This window comes from Hetaerina americana, unplaced genomic scaffold (genome assembly GCF_022747635.1).
Source record: "Hetaerina americana unplaced genomic scaffold, ioHetAmer1.1.p SCAF_2, whole genome shotgun sequence".
Lineage (NCBI taxonomy): Eukaryota > Metazoa > Arthropoda > Insecta > Odonata > Calopterygidae > Hetaerina > Hetaerina americana.
Window position 1 is genome coordinate 88,997,593 of NW_027286763.1, and position 13,507 is coordinate 89,011,099.

Genomic DNA, 13,507 nt, shown 5'->3' on the forward strand with positions numbered 1-13,507 from the left:
GAGAAAAACGTTTTAATTCCACACTAGCACGCTAGAAAAACAGTCGGTGACGTGTAATTTCAAAAGAAATTTTGTTGATCAACTTTAATGAAAACTTGACTCGTCATACCTCTTTTCTAAACCAATTTTATGGTTTTGGGGATGAAAAATGCACAGAGATTGACGGACGGACAAACAACAACCCTTGCATTCGTTTTCACACGTTCCATGCAAATAACGCTTAATGATATACCAACCACTGCGGTCGGATAATCTTCGCCCACGGCAGAATTCATTAATATTCATAAAGCTTCATAAAAATAGAAACAAGAGCGAGAACCAAAAATTAGGCGATGAATTAACGAGAACAGTACCAATGAAAGCTGGTTGGAACGAAGTGGAGAAAACCCGTGTCCTTGAAATCCCTCCTAACGAGGACAATGAGTCTCCTCCTCAAATCTAAATTTTCAGTAGAATTAAGCAAATTATATCCTTATTATTTATGCTTGCAAGAAAATTCAAAATGTATTTGAGGGCATATTATTTAAAGCAATAGTTGATCTACCTATATGATAAGTATAAAAAACTGATGGACTGCGACTCTGGGTGTTTGGCAAGGCCTTTTTAGGCTGTAACATTTTGAAATCAATATTTTTTCATTTTTTATAAATGGCCACATACATAAAAATTAAAACATATTCGCAATAATAACGAAAACTCTTAATCTATACAAAATGTTCATAAGTGACGGTAGCACAGTACAAGATGATGGCGAAGAGAATAGTCTATTGGCTTTGCCCAACATTAGAGATACGCAATTGAGAGCAAGAGGGAGATAGAGAGAGCAAGAGTGACACCACGCTAATGGAAAAATACTGATTATTATCATTTACAAGACATTTAAAAGTGAATACAGAGATCGAAGTATGCAAAAATAAACCCAGCATTTCTAGCTTCCTTGTTCTTTATTGTCCAGTCACTTTCCTGTGAAACCCTCAAAGGAAAGGCCACGGATCAGGTCTATGCTCACGCTAATTTGCATAATTAATCAACTCTGCCGACGACGGAAATCAGAACCACCGAAAGGTGGGAGGGGTGAATACACATATTGTCAGTTTAACTGAGATTATTTCTCATTGAGTCAAAGAGAAATTATTTTTATTTTAAGCTACCCAGGATACGTTTGATAACTCGATTAAAAGTGCGAGAGTCGTGACCTAATCACTGAAACGAGATTGAAATTGATGATCACATTAATTTTTTGAGAATGCTTAGCTCAAATACATGAATTCAGATTAAAAAGTATGGCCGGAACGCATTAAAATAAGGCAATTTATATAATCAAAAACGGGCACAAATTATCTCCTAAAATTAATCACCAACGACTTGGCACTTTTTATAGCTTCTTTCACTTTTAAAAATGTCATTTGTATGCCTTAGAGCTATAATAAGTTCTATGTATTTACATATATTATACGTAGATATTTTCACGAAATAAATTGTAAAACACACCATTCAATATTTCAACTCTTAAAATATATTACAGGACAATGCTCGCTACTCTTAGATACACTTTTATAATTTGTAATTTTTTTTATCACGGCTTAATTACACAAATTGTCGCAAAATATAAATATAGCATAGAAAATATTGATTATAGTGATTTGAATGAGCATGATTATTTGAAGTATAACTCCCTAACCTTTCTAAGGGTGCCAACGATTCGTTGGGCGACCCGTAAAGTGAAAATCATATACTCGTATAATAATTTTCTCGTAAGTGTAAAATATTCAGAATGGGATTATTGCAATTTGACCTCCGCCAAGTTTTCCCTGAGCATCTTTAAAAAAGTTCGCAAGGAGAGGTATGACCTATGATTCATGCAGATACGGCAAACAGTATTGAATTTGATACCGTGCTCATAATTCACTCATATTATAGCGGGGGCTAAAAATCTTCACGAGGATAAGAATCCCAATTGGTATAAATTTCAGATCAATCGTCGTAAGAAAACGATTCTTTAATCTTTTGTCATATCTTCGGCCCAAAAATTAGTTGAGAGCGTACCTTAGTACAAGAAATCGCGAATTAGCGAATAACCATTAAATTTCAACCCTATCTCATATTTCTAAACATTTTTTAAAACTGGGATTCTCTTCCTTCGTGGCGTGATACCGTTTGATACAACACTCACAATTCTGAGATATCGAAATTTTCGAGCATAAATTGCAATGGCCTAGGTCATCTTGCTATATCGACTAAGAATCTTGCTGAAGCAGTCCAATAGTTGCGAATTCCCGCATTTCTTAGGAACAAAACAGAATCATAAACTGGGAAAGCGAGTCGAAATACACGCACACACATCCACCTTGGCTGTAGGTGGACCAATCCTGTCCATCACTCGGCCCGAAAAGGCTTCGTCGTCACTCTGCACACCAACTCACTCCCTCTCAGCAAGGCATTCAAACGCACGATCAAACCCCCGTCCATTTTCCGGCAGCGCATGGGTATTAGGACTGATTTCACTCCGGAATAAGGCTCATTATCGAGGCGTCTCCCTCAAACAAAAGCGTTTCCCCGAAACCGCGAAGGGAACTTCGTTCCGCAAAGGCTTCTACAAGCCATTCCGAGAGGAATAACGATGTTCCCCCGGTGGAGCAGGCTTTCTTCCGCCTCTTTCGGGGCACTTAAAATGTTCCTCGTGCTCTTCAAGCCAGAGAAGGAAACTCTGACGATGGGCGTGTTTTCATAATCTCGATGAATGTGACTTTACGAGGTTTGAATGGTGTCGGGGAAACATTTTGCTTGCTCATTAGGGCAAAGCGTTTAAGAGGCTCCTACAGAGAAACCCAAAAGCTCAACCCATAAGCGTTTCCCGAGTGAACACAGGTGATAAGGCCAAAGGTGTCGAGACTGAATGAAAAATATTTCCCTTCTCAATCTAAATGATTCATTCTTTCCCTTAAAGAAATTCAACCAGCAGCTATCCGTGGACAAACCCGAAAATTGACGACTCAATAACAAATGACCACTTTCAAGTACATTTATGCGACTGCAATTGTTTATCGTGCATTTTCGGTAAATAAATACACTTTATGTCCTGATTAGGAGGCAACATTTAAAGCAGTTTCCGTCCAGAATCTAACCAATGCTATGAAAATAAACCGTGAGATAAAAACTTAAGATTGGCCTTGTAATGAGTTCCATCAATATTATAATATTTAGGAATAAGAAACTATAATTTTACAGGCTGTACCTACCTACCTGCTATGGGAATTTTCGATTACATGGACATACCTGACGTAAAAACAATGAAGAGGTTTTCAGAAAATACCACTAGGCATATAGATTGGTGAACATAAAAATATTAAGCTAGCGGATGGATTTCAGAAATATATAAGCAAGTAAACCATGGCTGCTGTGCAGCGTAAATTAATTTCGTCAAATTTAAAAGCTGTTTGGTAGTAATCTCATTTTATAGGAGTCTTCTTGGATATGAAAATAATATTAGTGGGCGGTTGACGCGTAAATTATAACTTATTTGGTACTCACCTCTGCTGGTGGTTCAGCATGGACTAAACAAACCAGATGGGCCTCGTATCCTTCACCTGAGTGCACCCAGTTGCGCTCAACTTCGATCTCTGGTGGATCTGCGAATGAAACAGAAAAAAAGAATAAGGAAAATTCAGCAAGCTATTTCACATTTACGTTTAAATGAATATGATACACTTTATTATTCTGAAAAAATACACTAAATACGTGTCTTCAGTACTCCAATTCTCAAATACTCGAATTTTTATTGCAATTTCATTTTAAGAAAAATAAATCATCCTACATCAGTGCTCTGAAAGGAAGTACAGGATTTTTGTTTTTGTCGAATTTTTAAATTTCAATTTTATAGGATGTTAAAATTTTTAGTTAAATTCGTTCCCAAAAAATATCGAGTAATCCGGAATATTGTGAAGGAGGCGTTTAATTTAATATTCATGCTAAATAACATTACCTTATTCCGATGACTGTTTTTTCAGAATAAGAACAAGATAAAAAACACACTAGAAATAGAAAAACTGAGAGTAACGTTTTATACCTGTACTAAGGATCTCAGAAATTCATGCAGATCTGATAAAAAGAACGAAAAAAGGGCAATGCAATGGAACTGAACTTGTAATAACAACTTCTGATGATGTACCAAAACGCAATAGTGTGCCAAATGCAGAAATAGGGATTTGGATTACCGTGAAACTGGGGTATGTTTAACCACATATATTGAAAATAATAGACATGCATGTACATATTTAATCAAAAAAATGAAGCTTTATTTACAAGAAAGCTGCCGTTTAATACGTCGAATTTCCATATTGATTGGATAAATATGATTGAGAAGTATCACAAAATTTAATAAGATATTTGAAATATGAAGTTTTTACACATACATTATGATGAAAATTAAAATAAATTAACAAAGGCCAAAAAACAATTCAATCTGATCGGTTGTGGGAATATGACAGAAACAAGACTTTGCCTCAGTGAACCATTGGATAAAGAAAACATTAATGTTCATCAAGACATTCTTCTCTGAGGTAAACAAGCCATTGGAATAGCACGGGTAATTGACAATGCTGACGTAAAATTTTAGAAGCGGAGACAAAACGAGAACACAAAAACAACTCGCCCGACTGGAATAAAAAATGGATGTTGATACGCGAACTGAATGCTTTCTTTCAATTTTTTCCTTCGAAGGAAAAGAAGGATATGTTCATAAAACAAAAGCCAATAGTGCGTGACCGGAAAAAACAAAATGTACTCCCATATTTCGTCACAAGCACTCTTCTCTTTCCTAAGAGAACTTCCTCCTTAACGTGGCCGCATACAATATTAGGGAACATCGCGGCAGAATAAAAAAACGGGATAAATAATTGATAAATCACGAAGGGGAGGGTGAGGGGAGGAAAGAATGGAAATGAACGCTCTGGACGCATTAAAACCGACACTGATGGAAAGATATTGCCCTCAATCGCCGGGCGGAATGGTGCGTTAAGGCGGAAGAACTTTGACAAAGTGCCGAATGGAGGCGGGGGCGGGGGAAAGGTGGCTGAGGAGTGATCGGAGACCCTGAGAGGGAGTGAGAGAGATCGCGGAACAACTTTTACTGCCTTGGCAGTCAGCCAGGCTGCAGCGGGCGTATGGATGGGCTAGTATGAAGGGGTGGGGAGAGCAATAAAAGAAGAAAGGGCGTTTTTAATATATATATATATACGTGTGTACACACATATATATATACGAATTTACGTATATATGTATATATATACACGAATATATATCTTTATACGTATATATTTATATATATACATACATATACATACACACACACGCGCGTAGACGACACACACGCACGAAAAAGATAAGGTAGGAGGTTGTAATGTAGTGATATAATGTAAACAGGGAAAGGAACTGCTCGCCCCCTACCCTGATATGTGAATTTATATATACCCTATATATATATATATATATATATATATATATATATATATATATATATATATATATATAGGGTATCACTATATATATATATATATATAGTGATATAATGTAAACAGGGAAAGGAACTGCTCGCCCCCTACCCTGATATGTGAATTTATATATACCCTATATACGAGGGTCATCCGGAAAGTAGTACCCGTTCGTGAAATAAAGACACAAAAGTAAATATTAACAAACATAAAAAATTTTATTTGAAAGAGGATACTTTAAACTACTTCTCAACATAATCTCCAAGCAAATTAAGGCATTTGTCATAACGTGTGACAAGTTTCTGTATTCCTGCTGCATAGTCCTTCGCCGCCAGCTCATTGAGATACGCGAGGGACCCATCTTGCACAAATTTTTGCATAATGCAGATGGTGTTTAACAATTTCATGAACAATTGTTCGAGAAACATTGGGAAAATGCTCACAGATGTCATCAATTGTGACGCGCCGATCGTTCCTCACGAATTCGTCAACTGAGCTCACCAGTTGGTCTGTAATGACAGACGGTCTCTCCGAACGCTCATCGTCGTGTGTGTTCCCCCTCCCCATGTTGAAGTTGCGACACCACCGCCGAACAGACGACTCGTCCATTACATTGTCTCCATACACCTCCTTTAATTGGCGATGAATATCACATGGGCGAACGTTTCTTGCATTGAGGAATTTAATCACTGCCCTCACTTCACAACTGGCGGCGTTCTCAATTTTTTTAAACATTGTAAACAATCACAGAAACAACACAGGCAATGCTAGCGTCACGCAACTTGGCTCAGAGAAGGCAGACAAGCCACTGAAGCTATCTGACCTCGTCCAGCGGCTACTCGCGTCGTCAGCACTTCATGCGGCACGAACGGGTACTACTTTCCGGATGACCCTCGTATATATATATATAGGGTATCACTATATATATATATATATATATATATATATATATATATATATATATATATATATATATATAGTGATATAATGTAAACAGGGAAAGGAACTGCTCGCCCCCTACCCTGATATGTGAATTTCAAACGCCTTCGGGTTTAGTACTGGGTGCTTTCTATCTCAAATGAAGAGAAAATTTTACTTTCCCAACCTCTTACCTTATCTTTAAAAAATACATGCAGCTAACAAAAAATACATGCACACAAAAAATTATGGTGTTATGAGTTTGTGCGCATTTGCATTCTTTCAAAAAAGAAAGGGAAAATTCACTTTCCAAACCTCTTGGGCTTTGGTTTCTGGAGCTCATTATATTCACCATTTCACATATATCACCGTTTTTCAACGTGATCGTATAGATGCATGCATTTATTAAAAGCAGGAATGCATTCTTATAGCTATAGTTGTTTGCGTTTACACGTGAGGAGGGACGAAGTGAGTGAATAATGGGAGAAAAAAACAAAGTTTTTAGAGGATATTGGAGGAAGGAATGGTAGCATTACTGAAAAGTTTCCAGATACGCCTAGAACAATATTCATCTTTTCGACAGGAGTAGGACCAAGCTCGGAAGTAGGTCGATCAGGGATCGCTAGTATGTGAGATAAGACGCGTGTTATCTCGGATATCTCCTCACTGATCGGTGCGAACGGGAGTGGGAGAGGCTAAGACTGGCGGAATGCAAGGCACCTTAGACCGGGAGGTCCTTACAGCGGGTGGACTGGCGAACAGAATATTTATTCTGGGACGACTCTCCAGGGTAAGAAGGAGGTGACCAGGGAGTGTGGGTTGTTCGAGGACGACGAGAAACAAGGGAATGAGGAAGGAAATTGGCCTTCCGAAAAATTTCGATCCCGTGTGGAGTCTGGCATTGGGATATGAAAAACTTTCGAATGGCAACGCGAAGATTCCCTTTCGAAAGAGGAAAGTCAACACAGAAAAGATTCTTTTAGGCAATTTTCCAGCGTCAACTTTGAGGAATAACGTCGATATTAGAAGGAGTGTGGGCTGGGGAGCAGAGGCACAGAATGGGAGTGAATGTGGCTTCCATGGAAATGGTGAGAGGATTTCGCGTGACAGTTACGTGAAATGAGCAATGGCTTGCCATGAAACCCTCAGGCACGGAATGTTAAAAGTATTCATTGCCGAGGGTCGCAAATCAAGTAGATTTAATGGAACTCCCAGAGGCAATTTAACATGGCGTGATGTACAGGAATTCGTGAATTATTTTGGGGAACGGTATAACATAAAAGAAGAGGCCGCAGGGTAATTAAATCTTAAGAAAGTGAAGACCATACAATGACAACGGTAATTAATTTTTCAATTTGAGGAATATTATCGCTCTTCCATATTTTTCGATTCCAGAAAACACATACGACGAAGGCAGATGAAATAATAAACTTACGAAATTTGAAAAAAATAACTCAGAAGTAACGGTGAATATTTTTGTACATAACAAGGAAGGATTTTAAAAATAAAAAGGAGAGCTAAGAATGATAAATAAATTTATTTCCAGGTATGTAAGTAAATTCCAATATCGAAAATCATTGTACATTTATAGCGCATACTCTGATCATCCCTCAACAAATAGAGAATTTAATAATTCATTATTTCCAAAATTTACATTGAACTTTTTAGTACAGCTACCAACGTCATTTTTCTACCGACTACAAATTCTCTCCATCCAGCTGTTACTTCAATCCTATCTCAACATTCTCTGGTTTTCATTATTTCCGTCCATCTAACTACTGCTTCCACGGGGACCCACATCCCAAAAACCACCATGTACGCTCATTCTTATTTAAAACATTACTACAGACAACAGGTAACGGAACACCACGCTCAATACTAGTCATTAATAATAATTTTTGATACCGCTAATCTCGTCTTAGCCTTCGTTTCTCTTTTCGAAGGATTCCTTTCCTACACGAATTCTTCTCCTGATTTATTTGCCATGCCTTATGTGGCGCGATTACGTAAACAGTTCCACCTCTTCTACTGCATGCCCTCTACGATGAGCAATCTAGTTATTCTTTAACCTCATCGGGAATATTAATGCTTTCACTCAGCAGAAGGCTACTTCCCTCAAGTATAACCTTCGAGTATTTGCAAATAGTAGCGCATTGGTCGGAGTATGGCTTTAGGTGGACCCTAAAATCTTGGGCACAATAGTACAGTCTTTTAAGGGACTCAAAAACTTCTAATACTGCTGCTTATCATAGAAATCTTTTTTATTACACTGAATAAATTCTTAAGAATTATTTATTCCGATTATTTAAATTTATTCCTACCTTCCTTTATGCCATTATAAAATAACTTTCCTCCTTTTGTCACAAAAAGTCAAAATTACCTGTGAAACTCTTCATACGACCATATTGCCTCTCAATTCCTCTTCCATCAACGTGCCCACTTAGATTTTCTCCCAATACCTTCCTCTCTTCCTGTACCATTCCCAGAACTTCCATTATATTTTTCATCCATTTTATCATCTATATTATTGTAAATACATCTGAAAAATCTTCAACTGAAAAAATTAAAAATAAATGTCAATTATAATATCAAAAAAAAGCAAAGATATTAAATTCCCAGCCCAGGATTAAGCAGCATATAATAATGGCTGAAAAGAATTCCCATAAATTCCGAGAATAAGCGTTTGCAACTGGTCAGGGGTTACTGAGGTGATTTATTATGATTCCAATCACTCCATTAATTTAATTTGTACAGGATTTAGTTCCGAACAATGACAACGCGCACTCTGCTCTTTAAGGTTGCGCCCCACCGATGAAACAGGCGTCTCCACGACGACGTAGCGAAACTGCCGTCTCGGCCGTTAAACGACCAAAGATGGTAGTTCTGGTATGAAAGGGGGGAAGGGGAGACGGTGAGGCTGGAGAGTAGAATGACGCATTTGGACGAGTCTCTCATTCGCGAGAAAAATATATGAACCCAACGTAATCACGATGGACGACGACTCGGGAGAGGAGGTCGTTGGGTTTCAGCCGAGTGACCATTCTGGGCCGAGGGAGCACACTCGGCGGTCGAGCACGGAGTTACGAGGATATTAAGGATGCAAGCGGAGACCTCCCCGGCCTGGATTTGTGCCGACGATGCAAGGCCTTGCAAGTGAGGCGGGAGAAATTAGGGAGCCAACGCTCCATGGAGAGAATCGGAAACTGGATTTATTGGTCTGGGACAATAATTACCATAGACCATGGTAGAGACACACAAAAGGAAATCCACTGTAAACATTAAAAGGGTACGAGTTTTAAATCCACAATGATAGCAACCGCTGAGAAGTAGAGAAACACACGACAAATATATGGAAGACAAAGCACTGGTATACTCATAATAATGATCCCGAAATAACATAGGGATAACTAGAAAGTTCTTAAAGAGAAGTAAGCGATATGAATGCGATCCTAATAATAATGCCTGAGTAAAAATGATTACAAGAGTAAGATGAATTTTATTAAGAAAGGTACGGAATATGTATTAAGTAATTAAGACTTTGAATGACCACAAAAATGCCTTTTACATTTTCAGGTAAAATTTGAATGGAATTCATTAAATGATGATTAATTAATCCATCAACAGATCAAAAAGCCGTCGGTCTGAGTTGATTGAATTGTTCCTGTTATAAAGATACAGAAGGAAATTCACAAAATATATGAGAAGAAAGGAAAAAAACCTCTGAAACATCATAATCCCAAAATGCGGAATAAAGGCCTCAGCCCTTGATGAGAGCACCGAATATGCACCATATATACTGAGTAAATGTGCTTTGCTCGAGGTCGTAATGCATGCCCCGACAAAGTCGCTGGGGCAGTATAGCCGACGGGACCGTAAAGGGGGGATAAAGCAAAAGACTAGATATCCCACCGTCCGTCTTTGCTCTTCAAAAGTGTCCGAGCAATGTATATAGATGTCTTGGGAATGATATTGCTGCATCGAAAGGGGCAATCTGCAAAGGTAAGGTTACGCTAACAATGACAAAGTTATTGCTTTCTTGAGGTAATTGGTGATTATCAATGGTAAATTTTTATTTTGTTTTTTTCTATACATATCTACATTTTATTTACCTACCTATAACTACCACAAACGTAAAAACATGAAGCAAAAAAGGTCTCGCGTACTACAACCAGTATCTCGTCAAGTAATTCAGTCAGAATATCTATCGGAATGACTTTCCATCCCTTTGCAATTATAGTTTTCCATGTAAACGTACATACACTATCTTGATTACGTCATCACCGCATGTTGCTAAACAGAAATTAAACATGAGTAACATAAAGAGCTCTGTTGAAAATATCTTAAAAGTTAAGCTGTCACGCAAATTTCCAAAGTAGGAATATCGACTTTGATAACTATGAAAAGATTCATTTAGTCTTACAGGAAACTTTAACTACCTTAAAAAAAAGGATTTAAGCTCAATTGAAAGCGTTTTTATATTTGCTGTAAGGACGAATGATCAAAATTAAGCGATTTAAATCGTTCCGGTTAATGATATACACCGTGAAGAGCGTTACTTTGTTAAAACGGGGCACATACTCATACAGCAGTTACAAAATATTCACTCCGTGGCGTTTTCATACATTGAGTTTCACTTGTGAGGGCATAATTGCGACCCTCGTTATGCCCTCACGGGTGAAGCTGGAAACCCACCATTGAATTTACGCATTTACATCAATTTACGTGAAGACATCACGGAGTTTAGTTGCGTGCGAGAATTTCCGACCACTGGATGAGGAAAAATAACAAAAATGGAAAATAATGGGTTAACAAAATTACCGTTTTGAAGGGGTAATAGTGTTTGAAATACTTCCTATGGACGAGGATTTATAGTGCGTGCCAGAACTATTCTCCAAACTAAACAAAATATGGTACACGGCACTATATAAACCAATGGTATCCCTATATTTCAGACCATTGCGGCTAAATTGAAGGTCCACGACATGCTTGCCACATCCCTCTCTCTTCTTTCACTTCAATTGATGGCACCATTGGAATTTATGTCGTCAAGTTCCAAAGGTATTCATCAAGTAGGTACAGTGCAGTGTGAGCGAAAAAAAAACTTAAAATACTGCAACACTCCCCGCAGTCAAAAAGCAGGGATTCAAATAAGTACAAAAAAAGGAAGTATAGAGGGTGAAATAAACGCCCATGGTATTCTAAATCACTTGCCTCGGTTTCACCGAATCGTTTTACTCAGTTGGCGAGGGATTAGAGACGGCGTCGCGTGATAATTCAGGTCCGTTTTCAGGAGAAAAAAAATCCTCATTCTTTTTTAAGAATAAGCGTCAATGAATATAAAATTCCAATTTAATTTTCAGCCGGAAAATAATTGGATGGAGCTCGTTTGGGTAATTAAGTGAAAAAGAGTCATTATGTTAAATTTCCCCTCCAAGTAATGGGCGGTGTTTGACCGTATTTTGAGCGATCGATATTGGGTCGGATTTATGGACGATGGTAGTGGCCGTTAATAGTTTCATTTTAATACTTAAAACGAAAATAATGCTCTCCATTTCATTATAAAGAATTTAATGCACGTAAAAATCATAAATAAATGTACTTCAAATCTCCAGAGGGAAAGGAATGTTGGAAAACGTAGCAGGGGACTGCTCTTTATTTGCTTTTTCCTCACATTTCGTTCACCCGTTTAAAAGCCGCTGGGCAACAAAGAATACCCAGAAATTTAATTGAATTACGTAACGTAAGGGTTATCTACGAAAATAATATAACTTTAACAACGGATGACCTAAATCTAATAGTACAAGATATTTTCCCAATACACATCAAAGCGATTGGACTAATTTACTTCTGAGTCATTCCGGATGACTCAGAAGTAAATTTGATTCAATTTACTATCACCTCTGAATTTCAAATGATTGATCAAAAAGAGAACTAATCATCCAGAGAAAGAAAAGATCTCCATTATATTGAAAATTTAAATAGCACTAATGACCATCTAAAGATCAATCGAATTAAAATCACCAAGATCACTCGACTTTTGGGTCACCACCCAAGTAGGTTCATTTTTCATCCAAGGCAATGAAAAAGAAAAAAAACAACTCTCTTGAAAGTTCCCCAACCGCCAAGGAATACACGGGCGCTGTTGGAAGAACCCTGGAACTTTGATGAAGAAAATGTCTAAAAAAATTCAACCCCACAATCCATCTTTTCAATGAGGACCGTCCGCTTAGAAAAAATAAACGCACACGACTAACTCCACTCTTCCCTGTGGGACGGATTCAAACTAGTGTCTTCAGCATGATTGTTCGGGAAGTCTCCGAAGAGAGTGAGGCAATGGGCGACTCGGGAGGAGGGAGAGGTGGGCGGAGGAATGGAGAAAAAGGGAGATGAGGTAAATAAAAGAGTGAGGGAATGGGGTGGAGGGGAGGGAGCTTGAGAAGGGAGGGGAGACTGGAGATGAGGCTGGGACATTGTTAATCCCTGAAGAGGCATGGAATAAAGGACGGTGAGGTCGCGGGTTTGGGTTGAGTCGAGGCCGCAGGTTTCGGGACGAGAAGACGGAGAGGAGGGGAGGCGCTGAACCGAAAGGGGAAGGGGGCGGGGAGGAACGCCCTCGCCGGGCGCAGCGTCTCTATTCCGTGGCTACACGGCCACAAAAACGACGCCACCCTTTCCCCCCCTCCCTCCTGAGGCGACTTCGGAGGGGGGTGAAGAGCAGGAGAGAAGGAGGGGGTTGCGAGAAAGGGGCAGCGGTGGATGGGGGCGGGTCATCCCTCCGTTCTCCATCACAACACCCTCCTCTCCCCCCAAACCTCCCGCGACCATAAAGAGGAATTGAATCGGAGTACACCGAGGACGGAAAAGGACCTTCACCCTTTCCCTCCTCTCAGCCCCATCCCTACCTCCCCAAAACTCTTTCCACCGCCAATACCTCCCCCCACTGCCCACACACATACACACGAGACGGGGGAAGGGTTTGAGGATAAAGACGGATCGGAGGGAGGATGAAGGGCGAGGGGGGCTAGTTGCTGTTCCCTTCGAAACGGAGCGGAAAGGGCCTTCGGAAGGGGCCCCTCTCTTCTGCCGACAAACCCCTTTCC

General features: G+C 39.1%; 1 protein-coding gene across 1 annotated transcript in view; it reads right to left on the reverse strand.

The window, feature by feature from the left end:
* The window catches only part of LOC139688175 (opioid-binding protein/cell adhesion molecule homolog), a 402,452-nt gene that overhangs the window by 69,262 nt on the left and 319,683 nt on the right, over positions 1 to 13,507 (reverse strand). Inside the window, exon 6 of the mRNA XM_071585601.1 lies at positions 3,532 to 3,629. Within this exon, the coding sequence (XP_071441702.1) occupies positions 3,532 to 3,629 (98 nt within the window). The remainder of the gene's footprint in view (positions 1 to 3,531; positions 3,630 to 13,507) is intronic.